Source organism: Leptopilina boulardi, unplaced genomic scaffold (assembly GCF_019393585.1).
Source record: "Leptopilina boulardi isolate dan_hultmark-lab unplaced genomic scaffold, ZJU_Lbou_2.1 LbouV2_331, whole genome shotgun sequence".
Classification (NCBI taxonomy): domain Eukaryota; kingdom Metazoa; phylum Arthropoda; class Insecta; order Hymenoptera; family Figitidae; genus Leptopilina; species Leptopilina boulardi.
The window spans coordinates 261,943-278,936 of NW_026137898.1; the positions used below are offsets into that span (position 1 = coordinate 261,943).

The window sequence follows — 16,994 nt, forward strand, 5'->3', positions numbered from 1 at the left end:
AGTTCGTTGGTTAATAGTTATGAAGTAAAATTTGAAGTTTATTTATACTATTTTCTAAATTCTTATACCGATAGTTTTTGTGCTTCATTTCCTGTCTATCGAAATAACGAGATCAGAGTAAGCGCATTGACTTGATTGTTGAGCTTGAAGCTGCATTTCTTACTCTTACATCTGAATTACTTTCTTAATAATTTAGGAGACAGTAAGGAACAAGAAGAACGATTACAATAAGACCTTAAAAAATGGAACGCCGTTATCACGGTAGATGGGACGTAAATATGATGGCTGACTACTTTATCCGCTGTTTCGAATTTTGAAAATCTGACTTCAGATTCGTAATCAGCAATATGAAAGGTATTAATATTCTTTCAAACTCTATAACATAAGCATGCTTTTACAGAAGAAAAAACATTTTTTTAAATGATTTGGATATTAAGTTGATATTTTGAACATATTTTTGAATAAAAAAATGGAATTATATACTTGTTTTCAGATAATAACAGAATGCTCATTAACAAGTTTTTGCATAACAATAGGATGATATTTCCAAAGAGAGAATAACAGGTTTAATTGAGGTAACAGGATTATTTAATAATAGGGACAATTTAATACCTTTAATTCCTCTATCAATTGCTCTTTAGGATTCTTATTTGGATCAGGTTCATAGTCTCCTATATTAGAGCCTACAAGTACAAAATATGTCATTCCAAAACATTTAAAAATACTAAAAATTTCACTGTAATTACGAAAAATAGCGTCATAAGAACTCATCCCAATGGGAAACTGCCACGAGTAACCTTTGGCGTATTAATTGGCCCAATGATGGGAGCCAATGAAAAAACCATTGGCACCCAATAATGGACCATTATTGGTAAAGTCATGGGCTGTCCACGCCGATGCCAATGATTGGCAACCATCATTGGCAAATTATTGGCAACCAATAATTAGCCAATATTAAAAATTTTAATAATAATTTAAAAAATCAATAATTTAAAAAAATATTTTATTTTTATTATTTTTTAATAGTAATTATTATTATTATTTTATTTTTAATAATTAAATTAAAATAAAAAAAGGGTCATCAAAGTATTAGTGAAACCATTTCTTCCAAAAAAGAGTTTGTCTCAAATCCAATAAATAGGAGAGACATCGAGCAGAAAAAAATTTCGACAAGAAAAAAATTTTCGATCACTGCTTATATACCAATCTAATGGCACCTCAACTGCGAGAAACAGTTATGATGTTCGCCCTCCCTGTGGCGTTGAGCGAACTAAAGTTAAGAGCTAAGCCATCAGCGCAGCGCGGGAACATTTGAAAAATTTGATTTTATTAGATATTTTATTTTATTTTAAATATGACAAATAATTAACTTAATAAATAATTAATATCATAAATAATTATTAATAACATAATGTTATACTTAATAATTCGTTAATTATAAAATAAAATATCTAATAAAATCAAATTTTTCAAATGTTCCCGCGCTGCGCTGATGGCTCAGCTCTGGACTTTAGTTCGCTCAACGCCACAGGGAGGGCGAACATCATAACTGTTTCTCGCAGTTGAGGTGCCATTAGATTGGTATATAAGCAGTGATCGAAAATTTTTTTCTTGTCGAAATTTTTTTCTGCTCGATGTCTCTCCTATTTATTGGATTTGAGACAAACTCTTTTTTGGAAGAAATGGTTTCACTAATACTTTGATGACCCTTTTTTTATTTTAATTTAATTATTAAAAATAAAATAATAATAATAAATACTATTAAAAAATAATAAAAATAAAATATTTTTTTTAAATTATTGATTTTTTAAATTATTATTAAAATTTTTAATATTGGCTAATTATTGGTTGCCAATAATTTGCCAATGATGGTTGCCAATCATTGGCATCGGCGTGGACAGCCCATGACTTTACCAATAATGGTCCATTATTGGGTGCCATTATTGAAATTATATTGGCATCCCTGGCTCCCATTATTGGGCCATTAATACGCCAATGGTATTTTTCCCATTGGGATAGTATATTTTACAAAAATTAAAATTAGTAAGTCACTTTAAAAAAAACGCTAATTAATTTCTGCTTTCGTTACTAATATCATACAAGCAATTTGACGTTACACTTAAGTACAGCCTACTGGTCTTAAATCTCAACCAAAATAAAAAAAAAAATTTTATCGTTAAAATACACAATTACGCTTTGCGTGACGAAGAGAAAATAAAAAAAATTTTTGAAAATTTGGGACCATTTTGAAAAAATTAATTTTTTTATAAATAATTTATAAAGAAAATAGTTTAAAAAATTTTTTAAAAAAAGCACCTCGTCATGAGTTAAAGTCAGTGAGTTAAAGAAGATTTCTGGTAAATTTGATGAAGATCGGTTAAAAATTGTCCGATCTGCATCGCACGGCGCTTGAAATAACACGATTTGAGAACAAAGCGTTTGAAGTTTACAATATAAAATATTAGTGTTTTAACAATTGCCTTGAAAACGTTATGTGTTCGAAAATAACTATTGCACTAAAACCAAGATTTATTATCACTTGCTAATAGTGCTTGCTACTGACAATTATTAAAATTATATTGACAAGTATGAATACTAGGGTGGTCCTTATTTTTAAAATTTTCGAATTTTTATCATTCCCGGACAAAATTTTGTTCAAAATGAAAAAAAGAGATACGTATTTTTTTATTTTGATTTTAATAAATATTTAATTGTGTCTCAAAACACTTGAATTTTTCCATGTATTTTAAATGGGAAGAAAACCCTTTTTCGTAAATTTGCTATAAAACCGTTGAAAATGAAAATTTTTAATCGGATATTTTTATTTCCCTTCTCAAAGACACAAAGAATGACATTAAAAAAAATTGTTTATAAAATTTTTATTCTTTATTATTGTTTAATCCCTTCACTGTCTGAGAAAAATGCAGCAAAAAAAAATGCCCAGCATAACCAGTGCAACGAATTTTCATGAAACTTAATATAGAAGGGTTTTTGGGGTCGCTGATTATGAATATGACTTTATGTTTGCAAAATTCTAAATGGCAGATCCAAAATGGCGGACATAATTTTTTTAAATGTATCAGATTTGCTTGAAAATTGTTACTCGGAGTTTTTAGGGTCGTTGATTATGAATCTGTCATTAGTTTTTCGAAATTCAAAATGGCTGATATAATGGAGCGGATTTTTTTTAAATTGATCCGATTTGCTTGAAAAAAGTTATATGGGGGTTTTTGGGGTCGCTGATTACGAATCCAACATTAGTTTTCCGAAATTCAAAATGGCGGATCCAAAATGGTGGACATATTTTTTTAAATTCATCTAATTTGACTAAATTGAGTGCTTGGATACAATAAGGGGACGTACGCTCGGCGAGTCACTTGAAAGCCAGTCAGAGGTACCAAAAAGTGTAAAAAATGAAAATTCGAAATTTAAAATTTTGAAAAATACCACCTTATAGTGAATAAAAATGCGCATCTTTTTTTCCTTTAAGATTGTTTTGCATAATGAATATTTTGGATAATAATGACAAAAATGTCATAAATTTTAATTCCCAAAATTCATTGAATTTTTAAACATAAATTGTCGTATCTTCGACAAAAATTGGAGAATTCTCTTGATATTTGGTATACAAATGCATTTGGGTCTATAGAAGACGACAATATTATGAGAATGTTAAAAATAATTAATTGTTTAACAATTTTTTACTGTTAATATTGACCCTGTCGGAAAATATGTTTCCTATCTTTGGCTGCAAAAAGTATGCGGGGAAGTTTCAAATTTTAACAACTTCCAGTGAGACATTTGTTCATTATAATGTAAAGAAGTTTTCTGGAAAGTTGCAGAAAGATTGCTTTATTATTTACAGAAATACAATAGTTTTTAACAAGTTGCGCGCGCCGTCAACGATCGCAAACGTGGAGTCTTTAAAGACACTTGTAATGTATTAGATACAATGTATTAGAATTTTCTATATATGCTGTAACAACATTTAATGCTATTTTAAATTATGTTAAATCTGGTAAAAACCTTATAATAACTATTAAAATATAATTATTTTAAAAATTACAATTTTTAAAAAATAGTTAATAACATAATATTTCCAGATTTCTGAACAGTAATATTCACGTCTAAAAACGTTTTAAAATTATTTGTAATATTTCAATTTGCACATATATCACATTTTATACTATTATTAAAAAAGTATAAATGTTGTATATTATATAATAATAATATTATATAATAATAAAATTATATATAATATTATATACATATATATAAAACTTTGCCAAGCAAGTGTCTTTAAAGACTCCACGTTTGCGATCGTTGACGGCGCGCGCAACTTGTTAAAAAATATTGTATTTCTGTAAATAAAAAAGCAATCTTTCTGCAACTTTACAGAAAACTTCTTTACATTATAATGAACAAATGTCTCACTGGAAGTTGTTAAAATTTGAAACTTCCCCGCATACTTTTTGCAGCCAAAGATAGGAAACATATTTTCCGACAGGGTCAATATTAACAATAAAAAATTGTTAAACAATTAATTAATTTTAACATTCTCATAATATTGTCGCCTTCTATAGACCCAAATGCATTTGTATACCAAATATCAAGAGAATTCTCCAATTTTTGTCGAAGATACGACAATTTATGTTTAAAAATTCAATGAATTTTGGGAATTAAAATTTATGCCATTTTTGTCATTATTATCCAAAATATTCATTATGCAAAACAATCTTAAAGGAAAAAAAGATGCGCATTTTTATTCACTATAAGGTGGTATTTTTCAAAATTTTAAATTTCGAATTTTCATTTTTTACACTTTTTGGTACCTCTGACTGGCTTTCAAGTGACTCGCCGAGCGTACGTCCCCTTATTGTATCCAAGCACTCAATTCTGGTACTCAGGGATTTTTGGAATCGTTGATGACCTGACCTCAAAATTAAAGAATAAACGGATTAATCAGCTACTTCAAAAACCCCCGAGTAACGAAATTTAGTCAAATCTGATAAATTTAAAAAATTATGTCCGCATTTTGGATCCGCCATTTTGAATTTCAGAAAACTAATGACAGATTCGTAATCAGCGATCCCAAAAACTCTCGTGTAACATTTAGCAAGGAAATATGATAAATTAAAAAAAATATGTCCGCCATTTTAAATTTTGCAAAACTAATGTCATATTCGTGGCATTTTTGGTCATTCATGCTGTATTTTCCTCAAACAGTGATGGGGTTAAACAATAATATAGAATAAAAATTTTATAAACAATTTTTCTTCATACCTCCGTCGAAAGTACGTACTTCCCGCATGGATTTCGCATCAGAAAGTTAAAGATTTATGCATTGGTGAATACACACGGGTCTCCATATATAAACCGATGAGGATCTTATTATCAGAAGGATGCTGGGATGAATGAGTATACAATTAAATTATTAGTTTGACTTCATATGTGACAGTCCCCGAGAGAAGGGACCTTAGCTCACCAAAACGAATTTCACAGGGCAAGCGTTTGAAGAAGAAGCAGAAACGCGGAACTCGAAGAGTGGGGCGGAACTTCTGAAAAGTTCCCCCACCACACTAACACAACGTTGTGTTTCTGTATACGTGAGCTTCGTCTACTTCGTGTATCTTCGGGTCTCACGTACGCGAAGCTCACGTACGCGAGAGTATAGTTGTGTAAGAAAAGTAGTGGGGCTGATTTCTTGAGTGCCACAATCCGCCTCGAAATGCGCTTGACATACCCATCTTCAAAATGTTATTGTGTCAAAAGCAATTATCCTAATCAGTTTTTGACTTTTGCATGTGAAAAAGCAATTCGAAATCTATCATTTACCATATAAAACTCAATATTGACCTCTGGTGAGCTAAGGTCCCTTCTCTCGGGGACTGTCACATATGTATTTTACTATTATCACAGAAAGTTATACACCACCACACGTCCACACTATATCAAGCAAGGCAGAGATCTCATTAACAGATTCTAGAAGCCTAGCTTTACCCGTTTTGGAGCGCGGGACGAGTCCTTAATTCGCTATCACATTATTCCTCACTACGATTTACAATCTACGCGATATAACTACTGCGGACTCCCACACATTTTTTTTTAAATCACCAGTTCGAGTTTTTGTTAATGATTTAAAAAATCAACCACAGCTAAAAAACAAAAATCGAAGAAGGTAAAACAACTGAACAAAGTTTACACTCTTCATTAGATCATCAAGTAAAAAATTATGATATGAATTCATCCTTCAACAAAAATTCCTATGTCAAATATGAAAATTGCGTTTTTCACGGAAATATTGTAAACATATTTTATTATTGTCTAGGAAATGCCTGTAAAAAATGAAAATAAATAAAACGTGTATTCAAAAATGTGATTATAATATTATCATATTATCCATATGGTACGCGATTGCAATGTTTTAATTAAATAAATTAGTGAGGTACTTTGAACCGCCTATAAACAAAATAATGTACATTACACGGGCTTAAAGTTCGAAACCCTTAACTGCGTAATTTTATGCAGTGCTGGAATTCCAACTTTCTACTCTTCTAATGTGATTTACTATTTTTTAATGTCATTCTTTGAAACTTTGAGAAGGGAAACAAAAATATCCAGTTATAAAAAAAATTTAATTTTAATGGTTTTATAACAATTTTACGAAAAAGGGTTCTTTTCAATTTCAATTACATGGAAAAATTCAAGGGCTTTAAGACACCATTAAATATTTAAGAAATTAATAAAAAAAAATTCTAAATTTTTAAAATAAGGACAACCCTAATGTATACACGGAAAAAAATCAATGGTTGACACAGCCATACCTTTGGTTATCTCAACCATATTATATTGAAAAATACGTCCCAACCATACCTCCGGTTGCTCCAGCCATATTACATAGCTAGCTTTAAATTGTTAGCACAACTAGAATATATGGCTGTGGGAACCATATATTTGGAAAACATACAAATGCTAATGTGGATGTGACAACCATTTTCAATTGATGCTTCGACCATTATTTAGTGTACCATATTAATATTGTTGAAGCAACCATTTTATATGGTTCCAATTTATGTTTATTTTATTTGTTTAATATTATCAATAAGGTTATTTTTGATTAATTTAAAACATTGAGTCCCATAAAAACGTATTTATTTTTTTGAAATAATCGCCAAATACAAATTCGTTAACAAAATAAACCTAAGTGCCTAAGTGTCGCAAACATTGAAGAATTTCCCCATTTACAAATTATGACTGGAAAAGGTGAATGTAAATTGTTTAAAAGGACGCAGTCAACTTCAGAAGTTTCATATTCTATTTTTTTTAAGGAAATCAATGCACTCAGCTTCCACTTTTTAACTTAAAAAAACACATTAACCGGGATCAATATAATTCTTAAATGATTATAGAAAATGTTTAGGACTGCGGACATATATTGCCTTAGCAATTCAAAAATGGATAGGATAACAAAATTGTTAAAATCCAAACCAATATTGTTACCTTAACTAAAGCTATGGTTGATATATCCATATCATAGGTACAAATATTATATGGTTGCCACAACCATTCTTTTTTGTCAATGTACACTGAGAAAAAGAATTATTTGTTTCAAACATAAACATCAGTTAAAATGATTTTGTTTGATTCAACACAGTTTGTATGTTTAAATTTAATATATTGAAAATATCTACCATATTAATTTAAACATATTATTTGTTTGAATGTTCTGTTTGATTTAAGAAAAATTATATTTGAATTAAACATAAAATATGCTTAAAAACTTCATACTTCAAATCAAAATTATAATATGTTTGAATTAAACTTAAAAAATATGATATTCTATCGACCAAAAAATATGTTTAAAGTAAACTTAAATACGTTTGACTGTATATCAAAGACATTTTAAGTTTAATTCAAACAAAATATGTTTGAATCAAACATATAGTTTTCTCAGTGTATCCATACTGAAAGCTGCTTCAGCTATATGTATGGATGCCTCAACAATATTATGACCAACAATATTTTTATGGTTGGGACAACGATACCTTTTCTTTCCGTGTACTATAGACATTCATACTTCGAATTATAGATTAATAATATTATGGTAAAAATTTTATTGCCTTTAAAAATATTATATATCAAAAGTATGAGGTTCACGATGTGATTTCGTAACCTTAAATTTTTCAATTTTTTAAAAAACATTATTAAAAACCTATTAAAAATTATATGTTGGAACTCACCAAAAACATAAATCACTTTATTTTGCACACAGGAACGAAAGAATTATTACAAAAATTTATTATTTTTAATAAAATATGCACTGAGAAAACTGTTTGGTATCATCTACTGAAGTTTGGTTCTCCAAACCAAATTTTTTATTTGATATATGTGCAAGTAATCCGTTTGGTTCGGGCTACTAAATTTTTTCGTTGAATCATTTTGTTCGGTCTACCAAACTTTTTGTTTTGCACAACTAACTTATTGTTTTTAAGCAAACAAAAAATTTAGTTAAATGAAAAAAATTTTTTTCTTTTCTCAACCAAATTATTTTTTGGCTAACACTTATATTTTTTATTTTTCACTTAATTTTATCACTTTTGTTATCCTCTTTTATTCTTTTCGCTTTATATTACCTACCACCCTATGTCTACTTAAATTAATTTCTATTGCGGAAAAACCTAACACTGCTGGGGATCGAACCCTCAGACTACGCAACGCAAATCAAGAACGCTGACCACTACACTAAGAATCCTAGTGACAATGTGAGTGTAAATTATTTTCATAAAGTATACAGGCTGGAGAAAAACTTCCGTTCTTTTAACAAGCTTTATTCTCTCTGTTCGATATGCATCACTACACACACTTTTTTACCGAATTTCTGAAACACATAAAAATCCCGAAAACACTTGAATAAAACTGGACGACACGAAGAGCGAAGCATGGTTAACGTGTGACATCCGTAAACAGAGAAATAAGCCATATTTACGAGAACAGCGCATGCGCAATTGAGCATTCAGACGGTTTGGTTTGGAGAACCAAATTATTCAGTTAACAGACGCAAAAGCTTGAACGAAATTTTTGGTACAGCCAACTAAATTTCTCGATTAATTGCTTCTTTCGTTACTGTTATGTCAACTAAATTTTTGTAATCTTAACTAAAAGTGCTCCACCAAATTATTTTGTTAACATTACATTATTATTTTTCTCAGTGTGATTTTGAAAAAAATGTTATTGAAATATTTTCAAAATTTTTGTTTACTTATAACTTTTTTGTCTATGCTTAAAAAAATTGAGGTTTTGCACATTCATTTTTAATAATATTCTTTACCTTCCATTAAAATTAATTTAAAAAAAAGGTTTATTGAAAGACTTACAGTTAACTGACCAATTTCAAAAAGCTACATTTTAATATATTTTTATAAAAAATGTAGCGATTTGAAATTGATCAGTTTTATTGGATTTAGATAAAATTTGGTAGGCTTATTTATCATATTAATATCTGAAAACTGACCAAAGAATTTTAAAAAATACCCAAAAAAAAAATTTTATCATCTTTTTTCCTAAAATTTTTTTTTAATCGAAAAAATTTTTAAATAGAAAAATTTAAGGTTATATATAATAAAATCGTAGTCCTTACGTCAAGACAAATCGATCAGTATTTATATAAAGTATAGTTTTAATTTAAATATAAAGAATTAATGAAAGTTAAAAAATCAAAAATTCACATTTTGGCTAGAAAATTTTGTGATTATTTAAATTTAAGTTTATAGATGAAATAATTGTATTCCTTGCGTGAAAACGAATCGATTGGTATATATAAAATTTACATTTGAGGTAAATTTAATAAATTAATGAAAGTTAAAAAATAGAAAATTCACATTTTAGCTGATAAATTTTGTATTTATTTAAATTAGAAATTTTGACTAAAATGTGAATTTTTGATTTTTTAACTTCCATTAATTCTTAAAATTTAACTCAAATGTTTAATAATGGTTTTTAAAAAATCGAAAAATTTAAGATTACGAAATCACATCGTGAACCTCCTACTTTTGATATTTAATATTTTTAAAAGGAATAAAATTTTTACCATAATATTATGGTTAATGAACTCAGGGAATTATCGACATTCACATATATTGAAACTAGATTTTTTAAATATTTGGTCACAACCACTATTAGACGAAAGTTAGTGGACTGACCCGGAAACATTTTTCGTGTCTTTACTGACAGTGATTTAAAATTTTGTTCTAAAAGTTTTTTTTTCTCTTTATGTTTAGGTCATTTTCACAAATTTTTTCAAAGTATTCACAATGTTTAATGCATAAAAATTAGCTGTCATTAATAACTTTCGACGTACAAAAAAAAAATTCTCATAAACTTTCGATGTATTAATTATTCTATGACTATTTTAAAAATGTAGAAAATGGGGAGTTGTGACTAACATCATATTTGACAGTTTTTAATCCTAATACGCACTCTATATTTTTATTTTGCATTATTTATAAATAATTATAATGTTTCATGCAATTTAAATATTGTTCTTTACCCAGTAAAAAAAAAAGAATTTGGAGTAAGCGAAAAAAATTTGTGGTGACTTAAGTTTTTTACACTTCGAAACATTTATTCTATTCATTTATAATGCAAACTTAAGTTGAATTACACGTAATTACACGTGTAACAAATTCTTAAAATTTCAAAAAATTTTCAAAGCACGAATAACACGTGTAAAAGTTTTAAAATAATTCGAGAAATATCAAAGTATCAAATACACGTGTACAAATTCTTGAAACTTCAAAAAAGTTTCACAGCATGAATTACATGTGTAAAAAATTTATAAAATTTTCGAGAAACATAAAACTATCTATTACACGTGTACTTCCACGTGAAACAAAATTCATGAAATGTCAAAAAAGTTTCCAAATATCCATTACAACAACATACAACAAAGTATAAAATACACGTGTAAAAGATTATAATATATTCAAGAAATATCAAAGTATAAAATACACGTGTAAGAAATTCATGAAATTTCATAAAAGTTTCGAAGTACGAATTACATGTGCAATTACACGTGCAACAAATTCTTAAAATTTTAAAAAAGTTTTAAAGTATGCATTACACGTGTAATTACATGTAGCCAAATCTACACGTGTAATTATACGTGTAATTTTTTTATAGGGAGCCCTTATAGTTTCCGAGATATAGTCTCTTAAACTTGAACCTTTCACCTTTTTCACATTTTTACAAATGTACAGTTTCGACATAAGTTTTTGAAACAAGTTTTTGTACAAGAAGATGTAAATATATTTGTCTAGGTTCATGTATAAGTACTTCTACATGAACACATTCATATTCTTTTACATGTACTCACACAGCATATTAACTTACTGCAACTTTACATCAGACTTTAATGTAAGCTTTGGAAACTTAAAATGTAAACTTACAATAAGATTAAAAGGTAAACCTAAAATGTCCTCCATACAGTGACCTTACACAGTAAAGCTACAGTAATAACCTTACAAAGGTAAGCTCATTGAAAGAATACATAGTATTTTTGATTTTTTAACTTCCATTAATTTTTTAAATTTAACTCAAATGTATACTCAAATGTTTATATTATTATATTATTAATGTATGTTTATTTTCATGTTAATGCTTTCTCCACGAGGAAGCAAATTTTTTTGCTGATAGTAAAGAGGAAGCAAAATGTTCATGTAATGATCATCTGAATTTACATCTTGTTTTATTTATTTCATTATTTATTTATTATCAATTTAACATTCAATTTATATTTATCCAATTGAAATATTTGTGGACTTTGAAAAATCTCATCTCCGCCTGGGATCGAACCTCTGTTTTAAAACTGATGATCGGGAGCTCTGACCACTGGACTACCCATCTTTGTAAGAGATTTAAACTAACTGTTCTCTTAAGCTATGAACTGAAAGCGAATTGAATTATTTGGCTGTCGCAAGCAAATTTTGGTTAGGACAACAAACGATCATTTGATTTTTTAGACCAAACTATTTTGTTGTGTTAACGAAATTATTTTGTTGTCGTAACCAAATTTTGGTTCGAATTTAAAAATGTTCAACCAAATAATTTTGTTGGCCTAACCAAATGTTTGGTTGAGATAACTCTACGACTTTGTTTCAGCCAACCAAAATTTGGTTACAAGAAACAAAATTGACTAACCAAACAATTTTGTTGCAAACACTAAATTTTTTTTCTCAGTGTACGTCTGCTGTAAAGTTTCAGTAAGTTATTGTACTGTGTGGGTAAATTTGTAAAAAATGTAAGATTTTAGTAAGTTATAATTATTAAGACTCTTCACTTATGCATACTACAAATTATTACGTAGAATTTAAAGTTCTTAACTTTTACTAAACAAAGACATAATGTATATACCTGCACAAGAATATATACATTTTCTAGTATAAGATCTTGTAATGTTCCGATACAATAACTTGTTTCAAATTCTTATGTCGAAATTGTAAATTTTCTTGAACATATACAGTGCCACTGAGTAGATTTTTTCCAACCTACAGAATTTTAGGCGTTGCAAAAAGTTTTATATTTTTGTTTCTAATAAAGATAAAACAATAAACAAAGACATTTTTTAACCCTTAACTGTCACAAAAATTTAATCTGAGGTAGCTTATGATGTGTTTTTTAAAATGTAATTAGTTTTACAGAAATTAATTTATTTTAAGTTTGTTAAAAAAAATTTTGAAAGATAAAAACGAAAAATTACGTGTTTTTATTTAAAAATTTATGAGTTATTTAAATTTTAATATTATGACTTAAAAATTTAAGGTTATACTATTGATATATTATTCTTTAAGGAAAAAATTACCACAATAGCAGGACTTGCAAAAATAGTATTTATTTTGTAGAATAAAATGTGACTTTTTAGGTTGAAATTAAAAATTTTTAATACCTAAAAAATAAAATACTACCGTAAAATGAGGTAAAGTCGGCGTTTGCGGGTAAAGTCGGCCGGCGCTTTAAACACTTAAATATTGTATTTCATTTATTAATTTACATTAATTCTAACTACATTTTTAATAAAACTCGGATTAATAGTAACTCGGAGTAATAGTTAAACTTTAAAATGATTTAAAGCGCCGGCCGACTTTACCCTCAAACGCCGACTTTACCTCATTTTACGGTACTACTGGCGCCCAACTAGAGGCTTCTTTTTACTTTTCTTGGACTGAAAAATAAAATTATTTAATTTTTGTAGAGAATAAATTGTATTGTTTGAAATATTTTAGGTAATATTTGAATCTAAAATTTGTGACTAATCTGTATTGTAATAACTGTATAATCGCCATGGCTACGAAAAAGGACGAAATGTGTAGGAGCAGTTGACGCAATATTAACATCGAAAGGCATGACGTAAGTGTACAGCATTGTTCGTCGTTAGATAAAGATATTTCTAACCATACACAAACAAATAATAATCAGGCAAATAAAAATAACTCGATTGCCTAATCTCAAAATTTAATGTATTTAATGATTTAATTCAGGGAATTTTAAACCATTTTCAATCGCTCCAAATCAGTGTAATATTACCCACGTTTGAACTGCAGAAATCAAATCCACATGATTTTATACGAGATTCCGAAAAATACTGTATAAGAAAAAATGTTCTAGAAATGCAAAAATTAATGATAATCGCAGACGCGTTACATGGATCAGCCAAGGTGTGGTTCGATACGGTGGCGGTTCCTTTGGCAAATTATGAATTGTTTAAAAATAGATTTTTTGAAAAATTCTATTCTCTAGAACTTAAGATGAAAGCAAAAAATGAGTGGGAGTGTCAAAGATTTAGCGATAGAGACAATTCTTTATAAGTACATTACAGTGAAGAAATAAAATTAGTAAAAGTGTCAGTACCGAAAATGAAACCTCATGAGATAAATTTTGTAATTGTAAAAGATATTTTAACAAAGGTTGATTACGGAGATCGCAAAAATATAGCAAAGGTGTTAGCGAGATTAGATTTGTAGAATGCTGGAGTTCAAGGTCGAAATTAAAATCAAAATAATAATTCGGAAAAGGGTTAACACGGAAACGTTAAGGATACGTACAATACGGATGGAAATCAGGGATTGGGTGAATCACTGAAAAATAAACGAAAAATTACAAATTGGCGAGATCGAAATCAGACCGACAAGGTTTTAAAAAAGATAAAAGCTTATTGAATTACTGATTAGTAATATTTTGGTTTATGGAGCTGTAGATCGAAATATAACAACAATAAGAAAGCAAATATTATTGAAAATTAAAGTAGGAGAGCAGGAAATTAATTTTCATTTTCTTGTTGTCCCGGGTTATCAACAAGGTTGATCGGTGGGGCGGATTGTCAATCGAAATTTAATATGATTATAAATTTAAAAAAAAATAATGTGGGAGTCGTGTGGGATAAATAAATAAAATTTGTCACTTTACATTAACATTAATAAATATGGGAGATGTATGCAGATTGAGACGGGTTTTGTTTTTTGGAAAAATTTTCAACAAAAAACATTTATTAAAAATTTTTATATGCCATTCAAAAAGTGTTGTCTAAGGCTACAACATTGCCTAAAAAAGTAGTCATTTTTTTACAAAAATAAAAAATTTACGTCTGATTTTTCGAATATGGTATTTCTGTCCAAAAAATAATTTGACCTGCAGGTTGATACGCACCTAGTAATTGTAAAATGGTTAAAAGAAAATAAATAACGGCGTCATTTTTAAAAATTTGTTTAGTTATTTATTTGAATTGAAAAGTTTAAAAAGAAAAAGTTCAAAAGTTTGAAGAATAAAAAAGTTTAAATATTTATTAATTTTTATCAGAATCGGCATCTGAGTCGCAATTTTATTTTGAAAATTTCTAATAGCCTCGGAGCTTATAAAAATTTGCTTACAATTAGTTTATTTGTCCCACAGTTACTGCCAATTTATTGAAATGTTTAGTAAAACCTATTGTCATTTTTTTCTTACAATTACTAACATTTTATCTAAATGTTCATGAGGGAATGATTATTGTTAGTGGTTGATTTTTATCCTTTTGGGATTGATAATAATTGGAAAGTATTCTTTTAAATTTCTAATGTCCTCGGAACTAACAAAAAAAAATTTAGTTTATTTGTCTCACAGTTACTGACAATTTATTGAAATGTTTAGTAGAGGATGATCGTTAAGGGTTGATTTTGATCCTTTTGAACTTGATAGTAATTGGAATATATTCTACGAGATTTCTAGTATTTATGAAATTTATTAAAACTTTCTGTTTTAAAATAACAATTAGGTTGTCGACATAAAGTCTAGTGACTCTTTGCATCTCAACCTGCATACGTCACTGTTATATTTTGAATAGAACAAAAACAGCTATGTAATAAATGTTATATTCACTTTTTTCTATCACTATAAAATACACTTTACTCACTGCACGAAAATGATTTAAAACACCTTATTCTTAAACATTTTATGTGCTCTGGCCCGAACACATATAACACGAGTTACAGCTTTTGTCTTATAAAAATAGTTTACTACTAACGAAATAAAAAGACGCCAATAGGCAATTTGATATTATTAGTTATGTGGTAAATAATATCTAACTGTCTCAACCTGCATATATCTCCCCTATAATTTATTTAATTAATAATAAAAATCAAAGTCGAGGCTAATTACAAGTTGGTTTTCGGAAGAGGTGCGTACCACTCGAAAACCGAAGCCAAACTCCAGGTACCAGAGCAGGATATGTCGAATGTACCCTGAAGGGTACAGCTAAAAATTTATTAATTACACAGGCATACAAAAGAAAAAAAATTTCAAGTGCCAGGACTGCCATATGGTAGATTTTCTTCCTTAAGGTGTATCTAAAGAGAAAAACTCCGACCTAAAAGTTAGTTCGTTTTTTCTTTTTACCGGCATGGTGGGAGGGTGATTTTTGAGAAATTGATTTCTATGGAAATTTACTCAATTTCTATATCTAAAACTGGATTTTTGCTTCTTCTGAATGTTGATTTGGATTCAGTGACTTTAATAATATAAAAATTGGATATATATGAAAAATTAAAAATGGCGGATCTAAAATGGGATTTTTTCGAAAAATTGCTCGGATTTCTTTGAAACTTGCTACTCGGGTGTTTTTGGGGTCGTTGATTACAAATATGATGTTAATTTATCAAAATTCAAATTGGCGGCTAAAATAATTTTGAAATGAATGAAATCGATTGAAACTTGTTACTCGGTGGAGGTTTTCGAGGTCGCTGAAGACGAATCTGATGTTAGATTTAAAAAATTCAAAATGGCGTATCCAATACGGCTTACGATGGAATTGTTTTCAGATTTTTTTGATTCTAGTTAAATTAGCGCCTCCAAGAAACACCTAACTAACAAGAACCAAAAAATCTAAAAACAATTTCATCGTAAGCCGTATTAGATCCGCCATTTTGAATCTTTTTAAATTAACATCATATTTCCCACACAACAAAAAGATATCCCTGGGATATCACAAGGATATCCCTGGGATATTGAAGAAATCCCAGAGATATCCCTGTCCACATAGTATGACTTCTTGCTGTGAGATTACTATACTGTAAGGATATATGTAGGGTTTGTAAGGTTACCGTGTAAGTGTGCAGTAAACTTGAGGTCATCTTAAAACTTCCGCCTTACAGTAAGCTTACACAGTAAGGTCGTGGTAAGCTTACACGGTAAAATTGTTGTAAGCTTCCCGTAAGGTTGCTGTAAGGTTACTGTAAACATAAAGTAATATGAAAATATATTAAGAATAATTATATTTTAATATATATTATATAAAGTACTTCATCAACACTAATATGGTTTGTTAAATAAAATTAACTGCGCAGCCGTATGTTCCCCAGTCCCTCCAAATTTATTTTCAAATATTTCTCCAGAATACTAGAAATTGAAAAACAAGCAAGGCAACAATGACATAAATAAAAAAAATGATCAATTTTTTTTTAATTTTTATT

The 16,994-nt window shown here is 28.6% G+C and overlaps 1 protein-coding gene across 6 annotated transcripts in view; it reads right to left on the bottom strand.

The window, feature by feature from the left end:
• LOC127285353 (trichohyalin-like) overlaps positions 1 to 16,994 on the bottom strand; it is a 157,722-nt gene that overhangs the window by 33,203 nt on the left and 107,525 nt on the right. For 5 of the 6 annotated variants that reach the window (XM_051311325.1, XM_051311329.1, XM_051311327.1 and 2 more), the window contains one exon: positions 613 to 683. The exons of the other annotated variant lie outside the window; for it this stretch is intronic. In XM_051311325.1, coding sequence (XP_051167282.1) covers positions 613 to 683 — 71 coding nt within the window. The remainder of the gene's footprint in view (positions 1 to 612; positions 684 to 16,994) is intronic. 6 annotated transcript variants of the gene reach the window in all.